This window comes from Phaenicophaeus curvirostris, chromosome 16, assembly GCF_032191515.1.
Source record: "Phaenicophaeus curvirostris isolate KB17595 chromosome 16, BPBGC_Pcur_1.0, whole genome shotgun sequence".
Taxonomy (NCBI): Eukaryota; Metazoa; Chordata; class Aves; order Cuculiformes; family Cuculidae; genus Phaenicophaeus; species Phaenicophaeus curvirostris.
Genome location: NC_091407.1, coordinates 9,462,900 through 9,481,056, shown reverse-complemented (window position 1 = coordinate 9,481,056; position 18,157 = coordinate 9,462,900). Strand labels below are relative to the sequence as shown.

At 44.5% G+C, this 18,157-nt stretch overlaps 1 protein-coding gene across 6 annotated transcripts in view; it reads left to right on the top strand.

The window, feature by feature from the left end:
* The window catches only part of ARHGAP17 (Rho GTPase activating protein 17), a 61,231-nt gene that overhangs the window by 25,756 nt on the left and 17,318 nt on the right, over positions 1–18,157 (top strand). Inside the window, exons 5-21 of one of the 6 annotated variants that reach the window (XM_069869972.1) lie at positions 79–190; positions 379–455; positions 649–760; positions 1,371–1,439; positions 1,600–1,681; positions 3,366–3,493; positions 3,862–3,973; positions 4,640–4,721; positions 5,155–5,235; positions 5,932–6,045; positions 6,408–6,499; positions 6,631–6,787; positions 7,959–8,201; positions 10,199–10,362; positions 10,743–11,360; positions 12,640–12,663; positions 16,925–17,065. In XM_069869972.1, the coding sequence (XP_069726073.1) occupies positions 79–190; positions 379–455; positions 649–760; positions 1,371–1,439; positions 1,600–1,681; positions 3,366–3,493; positions 3,862–3,973; positions 4,640–4,721; positions 5,155–5,235; positions 5,932–6,045; positions 6,408–6,499; positions 6,631–6,787; positions 7,959–8,201; positions 10,199–10,362; positions 10,743–11,360; positions 12,640–12,662 (2,266 nt within the window). In that variant the 3' untranslated portion in view covers position 12,663; positions 16,925–17,065. Of the gene's footprint in view, positions 1–78; positions 191–378; positions 456–648; positions 761–1,370; positions 1,440–1,599; positions 1,682–3,365; positions 3,494–3,861; positions 3,974–4,639; positions 4,722–5,154; positions 5,236–5,931; positions 6,046–6,407; positions 6,500–6,630; positions 6,788–7,958; positions 8,202–10,198; positions 10,363–10,742; positions 11,456–12,615; positions 12,664–14,609; positions 14,655–16,924; positions 17,836–18,157 lie in introns of those variants that run through there. The other 5 variants (XM_069869971.1, XM_069869974.1, XM_069869969.1 and 2 more) reach the window with 5 other exon arrangements.

The window sequence follows — 18,157 nt, the reverse complement described above, 5'->3', positions numbered from 1 at the left end:
GGGTCACAGGCTGTTGTGTTTAGAACCTTTCTTCCTTACTCTAGTAACTCACATTGCCACTTCCTACAATTCTTAAAGGAAAATGCTGGATACGTGTGGTGACGCAGAGAACAAACTGGCAATGGAGCTCTCTCAGCACGAAGTACAGATTGAAAGAGAAGTTTTAGACCCACTGTGTCAGCTGACAGAGGTAAGGCACTTCAGCTTGGCTGCAGAAACAAACCTTCATTTAGATGTAAGCTGGGCAAAAAGGGTTTATCTCACTGCTAACAGTAAAACTGTCATGCGTTAGTGGTGGGAAGTGGATAGGAAATGTACAAAGTGTGGTTTATTACAATACACAACTTAATAAATGTAAGCGTTGCACATTCCTTTTAGACAGAGATCCCGAACATTCAGAAGCAGAGGAAACAGCTTGCAAAGCTGGTGTTGGACTGGGATTCTGCAAGAGGGAGGTAAGAAATGATTTTAATTACTAAGTCCTTTTTATTCTTGTTAACTTCTTAAACACCCTCCTTAGCTCTGGTGGGAAACCTCTGCAACTAGTGGGTTTGTTTCCTGTCAGAGAAACTAGTTCCAAGGGAACCATAAATGCAGGTTCTTGGTCAGTATCAGTTTTACCAAAGGGCTGAAGCTTTGCTCCCACAGGTACAACCAAGCCCACAAGACTTCAGGAACAAACTTTCAAGTGCATCCTTCAAAAATAGAATCACTTAAGGAAGAGATGGATGAAGCTGGAAATAAAGTAGAACAATGCAAGGTATGATAAGATGACTCTGTCATTTCCATACTACTCGTTAGGAGCAATAGTAATCAGTGGCTGCTTCTGCAGGCTGGGCAGTTATGAGAAGGAACTGAAACGTTCAGGGTGCCAGCGTGCTTCACGCCATTTGGTTGCCCTGCAGTGTGAGCTACCTGGATGCAGTGCAGGCTGCTAACATAAAAGGAGCATTCTGACTCCTACAGCTCTGAGCAGCTCACATCCCGTTTCACTTCTCAGTTGTTGAATACTCACAATGCCCCAGCTGAGCTGAGCACCAAAAAATTTCTTCCCTGAAAGGGTTCTCAGGCAGTGGCAGAGGCTGCCCAGGGAGGTGTTTGAGTCACCATCTGTGGAGGGATTTAAAAGACAGGTAGATGAAGTGCTCAGGGACCTGGTTTAGTAGTGGACAGGAACGGCTGGACTTGATGATCTCAAAGATCTCTTCCAACCAAGCAATTCTATGGTTCAAAGTGGATCACTGGTTTCCTGTACTGCCTGAATCAATAGTGCAAACTTAAAATGAAGATGTGTACTTCTGCCTTTGTGTATGAGTTGAAATACTTCTGTAGATTTGCTGTAGCTTTTTGTGTTCTTTTCTTTTCTAAAGGATCAACTGGCAGCAGACATGTACAACTTTGTGTCCAAAGAAGGGGATTATGCCAGGTGCTTTGTTATGGTGAGTATTTTTTCCCTGTGACTCTGCTTGCACTGCATATGTGCATAGACACTCAGTTCTCAATGATTACATTTTGTGTGCTAAACCTTCTAGTCTTGTATTATGTGCTCATCAGAAGCTAATGCTCTTTTTGTTTTTAAAATGTGGCTTCTGTTCTCAGTTATTAGAAGCACAAGCAGATTACCATAGAAAAGCATTAGCAGTCATAGAAAAGGTCCTACCCGAAATCCAAGCCCATCAAGGTAAAGTAACCTGTGCTCTGGCTGATGCTTCTCCTTGCCTGTGCCACCTATGCACAATATTCTCCTCCTTTATCTTGATTCTCTTGCATGCAGACTTATTTAATAATGAGGCCATTTTGATCTACTTAACAATTGTACATTCCCAAGCATAATTCCATCTTTGTGTTCTCTGGAGCTCTCCAGCCATATCTTAACGCACTAATACAATAATAAAGATCTGCCTGATACCCAAGAAAGTAAAGGAAGGATTTTTCTATTTGCTTGCACTTTTTACTTGATATCATGTGACCTTTGCTAATTCATACCTGGCTTTTTAGGCCAAAGGTTTTGTTGTGATTTAGGAACTTCTTAGGGTCCTTGCTTCCTAATGATCACTAGATGGCTATCAGAAAACTCCCTTTGTTAAAAGGAGCTTAACTTCTTTTCCTACTTTTATGCAGTCCTTTATCCCAGCGTGCACACTGCAATGTTCATGTTATCATGGGGAATAGCAGCAGTTCAGAAAAGCAAATAATGCACCTTCGTCTTTTTCTCACGCTACTTGGCTTTTAGTTGTCAACAGGGATTAAGGGATATCATGAACAGTTTGGTACAAAGATGCACTCTGCATTATTGTAATTGCTGTCCTAAATACTGACTCTACTGTCTCTTGATCTGCTGACTGCTTTGAACAAGAAGCAGGCTGAACAAAGTCTGAGAGAAATATAAACTGAGTTGAGCAAGATTTCGGGCTGCCCCATGCCTGGAGGTCTTCTAGGCCAGGTTGTATGGGGGTTTGAGTGCCCTAATCTAGTGGGAGGTGTCCCTGCCCATGGCAGGGGGTTTGGAACTGGATGGCCTTTGAAGTCCTTCCCAACCTAAACCATTCCATGATTCTGTGAAATATCTTCAGTTGTGGACCACTCATGCATTGGAAATGAGAAAACGTGAACAAGCGGTGCTTACACAGCATCAGGGCTACGTTGTGGCTGGATGGAAGGTTCTCTGTTTACAAATTTGACTGGTTTAGATTTGTTGGGTTTGCTTAGCTGCTTTTCAGATGACAAATGCTTCAGAGCAGATGAGCCTTCTTGGAAGGTGGGCTGGGAGGCATGGGGTTGAACACCACAGTGCCTGACTTCAGTAGGACTCTGGCTGGCCGGCGTGTTCCTGTGCCCTTGAGCAGTTCCTGTTAACGAGATCATTCTGATGTAAGGCACTGTGGCTGTTTCTGACTTCTTAAAGCAGCACTAAATTTCATGCTAAGATCTCAGTTTTTATCCACCCTAAACACAGTGAAAACTGAGGTCAGCCCGGGTCATGCAACCTGGACTGAATTTTTCTCTGAGATTCTTCCAAACCGAAGCCTTCTGGTTTCTTGGCAAATCGGAACTAAAGTACCTTCCAACCCTGTGGGGGCACTTGTGTTGAACCCTGATGGGACACGCACTGCAGTTTCACAAAGGGTTTGTGTAGGATAATCCAGCCCGAAAGAGGCAGAAATACGGTTTGTTTTCTTGAACACTAGCAGGCTTCTTTTCCCTTTACTTATGCTAAAAAGGACTTTACCATTAAGGATTGTCAAGCTCCTACTGTATTCTGAGAATTCCTTTGCTGTACTGGAGGCTTTGTTCTTCTCTTGCCTGGGACATAATTCGAGTGCTGGTTAGATGTTTTGCTCAGTGTTTTGATACTCTCCAATCAGACAAATGGACTGAGAAACCAGCTTTTGGAACCCCATTAGAAGAGCATCTCAAGCGCAGTAGTCGTGAAATTGCAGTCCCTATTGAAGCCTGCGTGATGATGCTTTTGGAAACGGGAATGAAAGAGGAGGTAAGTAATACCCCAGTGCATGCTGTGTAGGACCAGAAAAAATGCTCAGTCTCACTCATGGACCGGTGTCGGCACATTTTAACGTGCTGCTTAAGTAATTTGGTTCATTAGTGTAGATAATAAGTCTTTTGCAACAGAAGAACCTTCAGCCCCATTTGAAGTATCTTGAGATGAATGCACCTAGAGTGAAAAATCAGGAATGGGCCAGGGGTGAGAGGCAGCTAAAAGAGCCCGCTCAGTCACAGCAGTATCAGGGGAGACACTGAACTTGAAAGTGCTCTGGAAGAGGCTGTCATAAAATGTCTTCTGTTTCATCCTTGCCCTAATGTGTTGTTACCAGACAAATACATTTGATTTTTATCATGCAGGGCTTATTCAGAATCGCTGCTGGAGCCTCCAAGTTAAAAAAGCTGAAAGCTGCCTTGGATTGTTCAACTTCACAGCTTGATGAGTTTTATTCCGATCCCCATGCAGTTGCAGGTATTGTGAATGTTATGAATCCAAGCCAGGTCTAAAATACAACGTGAGTTTATGCTGTTTATCTAACTGTTGACTTGCTGCAGTATAAGGTGCTGATCTCTGTGCAGATGAACTCTGAATGAAAATGAAATTAAAGTTCACTTCATAACTTCCCCCAGATGAGTACAGGGAACACATGGCCATTGCATTTGATGTGTTCATGTCTGTGGTGTTTGAAATTCAGGTGATCATAGTAATCTGCGTATCTTATTTCTTCTCTTGACAAGAGTGTTAACATGACCAAGGGAGATCAAGCCATATGTTGGCCTTTTATGAGGTCTTTGTTCTGAAGAGGTGTTTCATGGTTCTATAGTACATGTTTCTGTCAAATTACAGACAGCCTTGAGCCCCTAATCCAGTGGGAGGTGTCTCTGCCCATGGCAGAGTGGGGAGGTGGATGGGCTTTAAGGTCCCTTCCAACCCCAACCATGCTATGATTCCACAGTAATTAGTGGAAGACCTGTAGAGTGTTGAGCAGAAATGCTGTGGAAGCATCAACTCTACCCATTGTTTCTCAGGAACTTGGATCCTATTGCATAGATAAAATCACATATCTGAGGGCAGAGTTTTAAATGAAGACTGAAAGCAGTAGCTGAGAAGCTCACCTGTTTCTGGTCTACATTGTAGGTGCCTTGAAATCCTATTTGCGAGAGCTGCCAGAACCCTTAATGACCTATAGTCTGTATGAAGAATGGACACAAGCTGCAAAGTAAGCACACTATAAATGGTTACGTAGGAAAACATTCTACATGGTTTTATTGCATTTGGTCCTTCACATGTGAATTCAAGGGGCTAAGTTCACACAGTTTACTTTCTCATTTCTGCTCTAACAGGCAAATATTTGTGTAATTAAATTTGTGAAATTAAATACTAATTGCACAAAAATCTGGTGAAATATCTGCTTTATGTCAGATCTCAGCCCTTTTAACAGAAGGGCTGCTTCACACTATTGGCTGCATAGTGTCGATACTGAAGCTGTTTTCTTTTGTTGCAGGTAGAGATAATTTAACTAGCAGGTTCCTGAATACAAAACTCTACGTTTCTGCGGCATAAGCAGAAGTTTATGCAGTTGTCTCTGTTCGTTGTATTAACAAGTTTTGTGATCTGAAAGTCAGATGTCATGGAGGTTTTTTCCCTTGCAGTATTCAGGACCAGGATAAGAAGCTACAAGAGCTGTGGAGGATTTGTAACAGATTACCCAAGCATTACCATGCTAACTTCAGGTATGTGTGAACATCAATTGACTGGGGCTGGAATACCCAGATCTCAAAGCTGATCAATCAGTACTCTGACCCAGGCTTTTTTTCTTGGCCAGATTCAGTTAGGTTTATAGAAGGACATCATGTTCTATTGGGTGGTTGGGGTGCAGTGGTGGTAGGCTTTATTGATTTAATACTGTATTGACTGCAGTGACGTAGAGATCATAGAAACCTTCTGTTTAAGGGTCACACTGCTGGTATAGTACCTGATTTTTCCTCAGCTCTGCTCTTCGTTGTGTTTTCTAGTCTTGGAAATGACCGGGATGTATCTTACAAGTGTTATTTTTTTCCTTTTGGATTTGATTTTTGGAAATGAATCACAACCAAACCAGCTCTGGTGACTCTTAGGAGCATGGTAGTTCCATTACAGGATATGAAAAGAGCTGTCCAGTTGGCATTCCCAAACTAAACGTTGCTTTCTGAAAGTACTGTACTTCCGTCATTGCATTTTGCTGAGCAGCAGATGCTCTTTTCTACCCAATTCAACTGTTGGGATTCATGAGCAGAAGCTTTGTAGCCAGCTGCCAAGCAAGAATACTGCTGGTCTTATTTGTGTTGTGCTGGGAACGGTCTTTAGGAGCTCTTGAATTTTTAGGTAGTTGCTTTGAAGAGAAAATGCTCCGAGTTCCTGCTCTTTAATGATTTCTTTCCTCTTTGTAGGTATTTAATCAAATTTTTAGCAAAGCTTGCACAGAACAGTGACATTAACAAAATGACACCCAGCAACATCGCAATCGTCTTGGGCCCCAATTTGTTATGGGCAAAGAATGAAGGGTGAGTGGTTTTAGTAACAAAACAGTACTCTCGTGAAGCCGTAGAATTCCTTGTCAGGTTGTTTTAACTCACATAGACCATGCACATCAACAGATTATTTGCCTAAAAGATGTTTTGCATGCTTTTTCAGCCTGTGCTTCAGATCCTTTTAGATGTGCAGCTTTCTAGGAGCGTTTCCAATTGCCATGAATGTTACTACAGGGTCTAGAGTTCCTCAGAGTGTTCGGTTGCTCTTTATGCAGTACATCATGCTTGTCGATACATCACGCTTGGTATAGTTTGTCATGTAGGTAACGTGATATTTGTAACTTTCTTACCTCAGTAGAGCTCTGTATAAAGCATTCTACAAATTCCTTCTACAGATCCCTTGCGGAAATGGCAGCAGCGACCTCAGTCCATGTGGTAGCAGTCATTGAGCCAATTATTCAGCACGCAGACTGGTTCTTCCCTGGAGGTAAATCCTTGCTGTGATTAAAAGAATTTTGTATTTGTTGTAACTCTATGCAGGTAAAACCTTTGCTGGCTTTTTGCAGTGAAGTGGTGTTTTGGATGTGTTAGTCTGAGGATGCATTCTGTCTCTTCCAGATCAAGATTTCAATGTGTCAGGGGCATTTGTTGCCGTTCCTGCTGTTAATTCCAATCACTTGTCACACACTGGGAGCGAATATGAATCTGGGACACTGGAGCGGAAGAGGCCTGTCAGCATGATTGTAACAGAAGGGGATTTGTTGAAGAAGGAAAGGTATGTTTCGTTCTCGGGATAGGTTTCAGTTACGGACATGCTTTTTATTGGTCTCAGGAGGAGAATTTAATGGCGATACTATAGATACCTGCAGTGGTGTATTTCCCCCTGATGTTGTTGCAAGCTGAGGAAGTTTCAGAGGTAAAGTACTGGTGTTGGCTCCCAGTTATACTCTATGCATGATGAAAAACCACAAGCAGATAATTACTGCTTCCCATTAGCACTTTCTTGTTACAGATTTAGGGTGTCTGAAACCCCCTGAAACAGAAGTGTGAGTAGCAGTGCCTCTATCAATATCTAACTCCTGGTATTCCCTGGCTTCTTTTCCAAAGCCCATAAGCTGAGGTGGTGTTACCTGGTGCCTTCACGATCAGCCCCATGAGTTGATGATGGTACAGTATGCCACAGCAAACAGTAGAACGCTACAAAACATAAATAAAACGTGCCGTTTTCCCATATAACATGTAGTGTAACTCATTTATTATCACTCATACCATGAGTATTCAAGTGATGTGCTGTTATGTTTTTAGCTGCAAGTGTTAAACTGCTACCTGAGTGTTAACTACGCCTGGCCACATGCAAATCTGTAAGCACTGACAAGCGAAGGAAATCAGTTCAACGTTCGCTGTCTTTAACACAACAAGAATAAAATTAAGTTCTAGAATGAATGTGCTGTATGCATTCTAAACTCTGTTAGAATTCTAGTCCATTTATCCATAGTCATCTTTAAACACAAATTGTAGCCTGTATCCAGTGGCTTTTTTGTCTGTCCAGAAATCTGTACTGCAACTTAGCGCATAATAGAGACAAAATTCATGTTGAAAAAACATTCAGTGAAGAGATACCTTAGCATCAAAGGAAATGTATGTATTTACGTGTAAAACTAAGTGGTTTGACCTCATTGTCATCGATGTCTGTCTTCAAATGTGACCGAGTAGTTTGTTCTACGTACGTTTAGCTTACTCTGCTGTGTGGATAAGCCAAAGAGAGTAGCGTGTCTTAACATCCGTGGTCTTACATGCAGAAGGTGGCAGCTTTCCTTGTTGCTGCTTTGCATGTTGAGCAGCAGGGGTTGCATTTGTCTTTGTGGGTGATAACATCCTGTTGTCCTGTTGCTTTAATTACCTGGTGTTGGCTGCTGTGGTGTGTTTACTCTCTCTTCTTTCTGTAGCTTTGGTGTCAAGGTTATGGACTTCCAAGCGAACCCTCGGAGATGTGGCACTATAAATAGAAAGCACACATCCCCAGCTTTCCAGCCACCACTTCCCCCCACGGAGGCTGGCGTGCTGGCTCAGGCTGGAGCAGAGCAGCACTCACAAGCCTCTGTGGCTGAAACAAGCCCAGTGGGTGCTGGTTTTGCTCTCTCTGCTGGCACAGCAGAACAATTACAAAGTCAAGGCAATGAGGATGTCAGGTAAGAGGCACAGCTTCTGCTGGCAGCGGCTTAGCGGGCAGCTTCAGCAGCCAACTGATGTGTTAACTGTGTCTGCTGCACAAGGCCCCTCTTTTGACCAGAATGTGTGTTGTCATGTGTAAAGCCTTTCCAGAAGTGCTATGCAAGAGCTCTCTTGCTGGACATTTCATTCCAGAATCTATCTTCTAAAACAACATACCTTGTTCTGTGTGTTCAGAACAGATCTTCTGAACCAGGAGAATTCCTGGGGGAAAAAATCATGGTGAAAAACACTAAAAGAGACTGCAGTTCTACCTCCCCTGCTGACCTGTCCAAGTAGTGCTCTAGAGGTGTCCACACAGCATGACTGTCAGTTTGCTGCTGAAAGAACAAAACCTACCATTGTCAATACTAGAAACGTGTTGGTCTTGTTTGTTGTTTCTCTCACATGTTATCTGGATATGTCTCCTTTTATGTCTGTAGCAAGTGTTAGTGATGACCAGACTTATTTGCTAGAAAGTGGACTTGATTTATCAGACTTTAATATTAGTTTCTTTAGGACAAGAATATATACAGGCTGTTCACTGCTTAATTACTATTGAATCTTGTGCAAGTATACATGGACTCCAAGACACAGTACCATGACTCTTTCTTTCATGTATGGTAAAAGCAGCACTTTGCTTTCAGTATTTTGTGATCCGAGAGATGTAACAAACCTCGTGTGAAGGCCTGTAGTGCTCTTCGTGCATCACCCTTTTCATCTTATGGTGAAACACCACCGCGGAGCTGGGTGCAGCACTGCCTCCTTTGCATAGAGCTCTTGCTCTCAGGTGACATTTTTACAACAACTTCTCATTCGGAAATCCCCTGCAGACTGCTGTTTCCTCTGCGGATGTCTGCTGTGGCACAGGGCAGCTAAAGCAGAACCTGGAGAGTAGCGTCTAGAAGCTGCATTTAAGATCTGCACAGGCTCTGCCTTCAAGTACTTGCAGTCTGTTAACAGCATACGGAGAAGTTCGGATTGCAAGGTGCCAATAAAGATGACTGGAAGGTGTTAGTCCTTTTGTGATGAGGGAGATGCTGCATGAGACTGAAGACAGAGAAGTGAGTGAGGACTGCAAGTGCACAGAGGAGGAGGGGACACTGCCCAGTTCCACCTTGCCTGGTTCCTACTCCAGTGCTGTACATCCCCCCAGCTCTATTGTCTTTGTAGCCGAAGGTCGGAAAGAGACAAGTTTTCCTGGTCTGAATCTCAAAGGTTTTGCAGGAGTTGCTCCCTCAAGACAAGTTTTGGTCTCCCAGCACTGTAAAAGCTTGATTCCAGGTAGAATGGAGAGAAGACTTCAGCCAGCTGTTGAAGGGAAAGGAGCCACTCCTCTCTCCATACCCAGCTCTTGCAGTCCCTGGGCCTTCTCAAGGGCTTCCAAAGGCTCCAGGGACTGCAACGTAGCGACTACGTCTGTCTCAGCTCTGTGCTATGCATAGCAAGGTGGTTCATGTCCTTTGAGGGTGTTTTTCTGGCAGAGCTTCACTGACTGCCATCACCTGATCCTTGGTAGCTGGGTCTGCCAGGTAATTGCCTGTGAACTGGATGTGCTGCTGTGACAGAGTAGTTGACAGTTATGGGGTGATAGGGACATCCAAGTGAGGAAATCAGAGAAGTGATTTTATATGAACTTCCACGCTGGGAGTCTGGTTTTAGGGTGTGAGGCATGGAGGCTGCTCTCCTAGGGATCTGTGCTGTGTTTAGACAGATACTGAGACACAGCAGAACTTACGGGGTTCCTGATTTAATTTTGGTAATTGATCTTTTGTGCAGGCTTGCCTAAAGCCTGCTTGCCACTTGTTTGAAGAGTTTTGGCACTGTTCAGTCGTAAGTACCAGCGGTGCAGAAGTGTTTCTGAACCATCTGAGCATCAGGACTGTAGCACAGTTTGTAATGTCAATACAAACAGGTGCAGCTGATATGGGCAAGGCCTTTTACAACCATCTTCTAATTAAGGATTTTTAATTTTCAGTACCTCAAAATCGAAGGAGAACACGTCTTCAGCAACTCCTCCACCTGTGAGAAATGGTGGGCATGCGGGCGCCGTCCAGAACCAGCCCACAAGTAGCACTAATCAGCTTTCTGTTAATCAGCCACAGAATGCGGCAGGTCCCAGTCCCCACGCGATAAGGAGAGGTGTGTGTTTCATTTGAGCAACAAGCCATTAAGTTCCAATTCTTTATGCACTGCAGAAATTCTTGCTGAAATAACTTTATCAGCATCTCTTCCTTAATTGCAGACAATGGTTTAATTTCACTAAGGCCTAGTTAAATGCGTCTTTGGACTTTTGGTCTCTTTAATGAACGTTGGTAGCTGTCTAACAAAATCACTTAAAGCCTATTGATTGGTGACCTGGTGTACACGTTCCATAGCTTCCTACTGATACTGCTTCTGTTGATAATGCACCATTTTAGTTTGATAATATATTTGATTTTTCTTTTCTGCTACTAATTTATTTCTTTCAGGATTTTAGTTTCACGATATCCAGCCCTGAAATCTTCCCTCTTCTCTTGCAGCTCTTAAGAAGCCTGCGCCAGCGCCTCCCAAGCCAGCCAACCCACCGCCAGGGCAGCCGGGAAACCAGAGCTCTGCCCCGGCTGCCCAGCCACCTTCCGTCTCTCCAAAACCACCTGCTAGAAGTTCTTCTCCTCCTGCTCAACATGCAAACCAAGGAGCAGCCCAGCTCTCCGCTTCCCAGGTTTCCGCACCTCGGAGATACTCCAGCAGCCTTTCCCCAATACAAGCTCCCAGCCACCCACCGCCCCAGCCCCCAACACAGGCTACTCCTCCACTGCAGCCCAAAGCAAACAGCCAAGCATCTCCTCCCGCTGCGCCCGGCAGTGAGCACGGACCAGAGCAGCCCTGTTGCACTCCTCCCCAGACTCCAACACCCCCTGATACACCCCCTCTAGGAAAACACAATCCCAGTTCCCCGTCACCGCAGCCACAGCCGCCTACTCCAGAGACCTCGCAGTCTCCCTCTCCCCATCAGAGCGGCACGCTGCCAAGGCCGCGGCCAGTACCGAAACCCCGGAACAGACCCAGTGTTCCCCCTCCGCCGCATCCTCCTTCTCAGCTGGCTGGAGATGGTATTATTGCAAATGCCACGCAAACAGCTTCCAAAATAGTAACAGGTGAGTGGATTCTTTCATGTGTGGGGGTCTCCCTGGGGAGTGGAAATGAAGAAATTGATGCCTGTAGCTGTAAATGAATCTGGGGGCAGGGACTTGTAAAAGCACAAATAACAGTTAACTCGTTCCCAGTTAAAATGCCTGCTCATGCATTCTGGCCACGAAAGAGCTGGGGTTGTTCAGCCTGGAGAAGGCTCCAGGAAGACCGTAGAGCAGCTTCCAGTACTGAAAGGGGCTCCAGGAAGGCTAGGGAGTGCCTTTTTACAAGGGCCTGTAGTGATAGGACGAGGGGGAATGACTTTAAATTGGAAGGGGGAAGATTTAGATTAGATGGGAAGAAATCCTTCACGGTAAGGGGGGGCCCTGGCCCAGGTTGCCCAGAGCAGTGGTGGCTGCCCCATCCCTGGAGGGGTTCAAGGCCAGGTTGGATGGGGCTTGGAGCCCCTGATCCAGTGGGAGGCGTCCCTGCCGGTGGTGGGGGACTGGATGGGCTTTGAGATCCCGTCCAACCCAAACCATTCCTGAGGCAGAAGGGCTTGGGGGAAGTTTAGATGGCTTTATTTTTAATTCCTGCTTTGGAAGCAAAACACTTAAGACCAACCAACTCCCTAGGGCTTTCTCCAGACTCAGCATCACGGCAGTCTCAATTACGCTTAGACATCTGTTGCCAGAACATCAAATATTTGAAGGAGGGAGGAGGTGTAGCCAAGGACAGTGCATTCCAGCACAGACAGGAGATAATAAAGTGCCAAAAGCAGTCACTGATGTGTGTTCTAATAGACAAGACACTAACAGAGTGAATGTTTTGCCTTGTGAGAACCAAGGCTTCTGACGTGCTTTAGAGTTGGACAACCAGAAGCTGAAGAGTCACAAAGGCTTGCCCGTATGTCTTGGGTCCATTGCTAGATATATCTTCATAGTTTAAATGCAGCCTCCTTTGGTTTGGAGACATTCGTGAAGTAAAGAGAAACTTCTCACAGGAACTTTGTGAAGCTTGTAGTTACTGATTTGATGGGGATAATGTTAATTTAAATGAGGGTGAGAAAAAGGTAACAGTCAAACCTGGCAGATCTTGAAATGTTCTGCTGAGTTTCTGCTTATCGTAGGCAATCCTCAAGGAAGAAGTAATGAACTAGGACACTAATGCTTTAAATCTACTTATATTTAATAATGGTTAAAACTTTCCAATGACACTGCAGCTTCTCTAGTATAAAACTAATGTATTGGAATGCAAATGATAAATTCTGTTGCCTAACAGCTTCACCCCGTGATGCCTTCACAGGTGGGGATGGTTACTGCGAATAAGGTTTGTACTTACCAGAAACATGCCATATAAGCTGATATGCTCCTGCACAGCAGTATTGTATTTGTAGCTTTATTTTGTACCTGCGCTTTGGAATATGTGCTCTCTGTCAACTCTGTGTTATCTCATTACCACACTATCTCATTCTGTTTGCAAGAGAGTTTTTCTTATGACCCACACTGGTTAATTTGAATAGTCCCGCGAACATGAAGCTATTCCTTAAAACAAGTTGTAAAAAGAACTATCCCAAAGTGAGTAGCACTTTCACACAAAGTCACCAGAGCTCCTAGTCCACGAGCCAGGCGTGAAGCAGTGATCCATTTAAAGCAGGTTTGCTCTCAGCAGTGCAGGCAAATATTGAAGCTCAGATGTTTTCCTACAATGGTTTCATTTTAGTGCAGCTTTCACTTTAACTTTTCAGTTATTTTTAACTCCTTGGAACTTATTTAGCAAAATACATGTTCATGTGACTAAACCCCTTTGCAGAAAGCACCCAGCAGCATCTGCGCTCTGGCATGTTTGCATTTGTCAGCTCCAGCCTGGCTAATAGTGCTCATCTGTTCAGTTGCAGCTGCCACGCGGCGCGGTAACAGTCTCACTGCCCATATGGAGTGGGTTAAAGATCCACCTTTTCCAGGTAGCAACTGCATGACAGGCTGAAAAAGAATTCTCTCAAGATGTGACCATTTAAACTGAAAGCAGTACTGAGTTGTGGAGCCCGGCTGAAGTACAGTTTTACCTTAATTTGAGAAACTAGCGGTGAATGAGCTGCTTAAGCAACTAAAAAGTAGCTTTGCTTTTTAAAATAACAGACTTTTCCATATTGTACTTCTGGGTTTTGTCAGTATCTTTGAAATACAAGAGCAGTTCATTTCAGAACTAAGGCTGGGGCTGGATCTGTGCAGCACTGACAGACAAATTGACAATGGGAACTGTGGTGACAAGTCAGACTTCAAGAAAAGACTTCACCTTGATTGCGAAGCCGCGTTTCATAGGCTGACTATGTTTGGTTTAATGCTGGAATCATTCTGGCTCTGAGGAAGTTGCTTTGATGGCAGCAGACAGGCAGGGTTTGGTTTGCCCAGTGTAACTGGAGAAACACTCGCCCTCTGTTCCAGCTGGGCGGTGGTGAGGGGGCTGTGCCCCTAGCAGGGGAGCTGAAATTTCCCAGGGAAGCATTTGCCATGGGGAGTGACCGAGGTGGGATATGGACTGACCTGCAGCTCTGTGCCAACTCCTGTTCAGCTGTGTTACAGGCAGGACAGAGGTACCCAGCTGTCCTTTAGTCCCAGCAAATAGAGCAAAGCATTGAGGTCAGGGGTCTTGGAATGAGACAGTGTTAAGTACCCTTCCTGTCCAGTGCCAGCTGTGGGGAACAGGCCCTGGAAGTTCTGTGTGGTAAATGATGGTATGAATGCGGCCACGCAGGACAGAGGGCTGATGGTGAAAGATTCTCTAGCAAAACTGATGAAGGAACCTACAATATCTACTATGTTTTGCCAAACCCCTCTCAACAACCAGCTGAAGTGGTGCTCAGGCTTACCTCAGCAGTACACTCTGTACGGGAGCAGCCACCTTGTCCAGATTAATATTAGTTCTGAATTAACAACACGGCACATTATAATACCTGAGAGCATCTGCTCTAACATTTACACGTGCACATATCAGCACTGATTATTGACTGGCTTATCTAATTCACGGTGTGAAATAGCTGGGTTTTAACCTTAGAACTGAGCAAGAGAATACAGATGGGAATAATGGAAGCTAAAATTAAGTTGCCAGTGAACTTCATAAATTCAGGAGAGGAATTCTGAATTGTTTTCAGGATGCTGTTGAACTCCTTTGTCCATGTACTGGACTTGAGTAATGCCTCAAATTCTATTTATGGTATTAAAGCAATGAGCCCCAGAAAAGAGTATTCTAATCGCAAATTTTATTAAATAATCTAGATGTTTGACCTGCATTCAGTAGGAACTGTATGGGAAAGTTCAATGGTAAGGAAAAGGCAAATGATTGGCCAAAACTGTTGCTAATTCATAATCATGTGTGTGCTAACGCCCACTACTAACCTGTCATGAATAACACTGCTTGCTTGCACCGTCGTAAGCGTGGCATGCGAATGGCTGTTTGATGCTCGCTCTCACATTAACGTACTAAAAGTTTTGGGGACAAGAACATGTCAAGTTGTTCAGTTTCCCGTTGTACTTCTTACAATGTATCTAGAAATTCCTGTGTTTTCTTGAGGTCCATTTTGCGTTTGAAGTAGCTGTTTGTCACAAATCTTCCTTCCCTGGGTCACCTCACACTTCCAGTTCCCTCCTTTTCCCATTCCTCCCTCCATACGCAGTCGCGGCAGGGAGGGCTCCCATGCCTGCAGCAAAAGGTGAAGAGCAGCTTTTGAACCGTACTTCAAACGAAGGTCCCACAATAACAGCAGGCCCTGCTCCACGGCGGGGAGGTCTGCTGCTGGGATGCTGTGCTCACCTCTCCTGAGGTCACGCTCTGTGTGGAACGGTGTGAGGAAGAGAAAAACACGAGAATTTAGAAACTCCTTCAGTTGCGGTTTATTCTTCACTGTAACACTGCTTCTGTTAACAATAGTGCAAATGACTAAAATCTTAAGTTTATATCACCTGACTTTAAGAAGGTACTTAAATTTTCATCTGTAATAGAAACAGCAGTTGTGCAGAAGAGTTGGGGGTAAGGGAGAACTGCCCATGTTCTGAAACCTGGTTTCATGGATCAGGGACTTAGTTGAAACAGATGAACGTGAGGCTTGGTGAAAGGGCTGGGTTTGAAGCAGCCCTGGTGACTGTTTCTCCATTGGTACCAGAGCTCTTCTGGCCGGTGACCATCTTGTAGTGCCACCAGGCACTGATGTTGCGGGGGACAGCCCAGTAAAGTGATTTTCACCATGGGGAGAGAAATCCATTTAAAATATTCCCACAGGTGATGGTCTTGAACAAGTCATTGCAGTACTGATGGCTTGTTCTGTGCCTTCTAGATGATTTAATTTACTGCTGACTGCTCTCCTAGCAGCGTGCAGCACTCCCCAAGGCTCCCACCCAAGACTTGGGAGGAAATATAGAGCTCATACGTCTCAAGAAAACGTTAATCCTGGAATCCTAGTTTGAGGAAAGTTGCAGGGGTAGGGATGAGAGGATTTAACTGTCCTGTGCAAGACAAGCTGGTTGGGGTTGAGCACAAGCAAAGGATGACAGAGCTCCAGCCTCTATGTGACCAGTAAGACTGCCTGGGAGATGCACGCGGCCAGCTCTCCAGTTGTGGGCTGAGAGCAGCAGGGAGGCTGTGCTCGAGCTCCAGTTCTGTGGCCACCTTTACCTCTTCCCTGTCATTCAGCTCAGAAACTCTAAATTTGAGCACTTAGGAAGTAACTAGTAGGCTACATTTTAGTCTTTAAGCTCAAGATATGTGTCCAGGTCTTTATAGGGTGCCTGTCTGTGCCACCTATGTCTAAAAGCAAGGCAGATATTTGGATTCCTTATTGATGTCAGTATCTAGATGATTTACTATGTGGATCAGCCACTGTGTTGCAGTAAGAGATGTCGCAGCACATTAGAAATTAGCTTTCCAAAATACTGACTTAATACTGTCAGTTACGTTTTTTTTAAACTGTTACGGACTTTTCCTGGTCTTCTTACTACCAGCACAGTCACCTGAAATGCCATGTTCTGGGGTCCTTCTTGGACTCCTGGGCTTGAACAAAATTCTCCTCTCCTTAGAAAAGGGCAAAGATGTTACCCACAGAAAAGGGGTTTAATCTGCCTTTGGTTTAAATAATTCCTTCCTCTTCCTGTGCCACTGCCTCATTTTGACCCCACACATGTTCCCATTGCTCTAAAAGCCGTAGATGAGGGTTATCTGGTTGATCCTTGAGATACCAAATTCTTTTGCTGAGTGGCCGTTCTGGTTTGGTGTGAACATTTGGAGTGAAGTGGCACTTGTAAGGGGCATTGAGGAATTCGGTACTAATTGTACTTGCTGTCTCCCGCTCTTCATAAAGAAACATTTTCCTTCTTTATGCACACAATTGAAATAGGATCTTTAGGGGAAGCCACTCAAACATCAGCTTTGTAGTTTGGCTCAGCCGTTGTGTGTCTGTGTGCACATAAGTGCCAGCCATCTGTTTGAAAAAACCCTCATTGATCTGTCCTTTCCCTTCCCTTTCAAAGGGAAGGCACCAGAAATCCACTTGTGGATGAGGTCGCTGCCCGCTAAACTTGCTGTTCCCTTTTTTGCGCAGACTCCAGCTCCAGTGTTCAAGAACCACTTCACAACCCTTCTTCAGAGCTTCTTACAGAGACAGCAAGCAGAGAACTGCACAACCACCTCATGCTTGATATCGACAATGACACGGAAAGCACTGCTCTGTGATGGAAACTCAAGACTTATCCAAGGTTCCTCTCCTGGTGGGAAAACCAACAGAGCTAACAGTGAAAAGCTTCTTTTGACGAGATGGCAAAACTGTGTCGTGTTGTGACTTGTGCCTCATGGAGAAAGCAATTTGGCCATTCAGAAGAAGTTTAATGACCTGTGTCTCAACAATGGTTTTTCAAAATCTTGGATGGAAGGAATTAATTCCTGTAGAAACTTTCATAGGAAACAGAATTGCTGCTGATAGGGATGGTATTGGCAGGAATTCCGAGTGAGTAAGAAGCAGAGCATTAGTTATTTAAAGTGCATGTATTACGGAAATAAGCTTTTTAATGTCACGGTTAGACTTTTATCACTAGGCCTTAGACCTTACAAGGAGATGCCTTGCAAGAGACATTCCCTCGCTGATTTTGCTGCAGATCCTTTTTAAAACACGAACCAAAAAATGCCAGAGCGCCAGTGGTGACCGCGGGTTATCGGTTGCCTCGTCAGAACTGTGGATGTGTTCTAGTGCCTTGAAGGACTGCCAGACTGTAGAAGGAAACTTTAATCATTTCAGTGCTACTTAACGATCAGTACTTAATCCTTATTTCATAGTTATTTGTATTAACCAAGCCTGCTTTTGTTTATGTGACCCTCGCAACTGTTTCCAGATGAAACTGTGGAAGCGGGGTTTGTGCTTTCATTGAGAACGGTTGGATTTGGAAAGAAGTTAGAGCTGTGTGGCTTCCTCGGTGGGTGAGCATTTATAAAATTAAAGATTGTCTTTTGTCAACTCAAGACATCTTTATTCAAGTTTGTCAGTAACGTTGCTTCCCAGGGACGCTGAAGGTCCCACGGCCCCTGAGGCACTGGCTGATCAGCCGGGCGGTAGTGGAAGCATGTGGGAATGTGTAGATTCATGGTAAGTTCAGATGGGTCCAGCTGTGGAGAGGGATGCTGGATACAGCCCATATCATAGAGGGAAACGGGAGGGAACAGGCCATACAGTTTCTGCAAACGAGAGAGGAAGCTAGTCAGCTGAGGTAACACTTGCATAACAAGCTGAATTTATTTGCTTAGCCTGTAAATTCCTTAATGCTCCATAATCCGTTTTATTGAA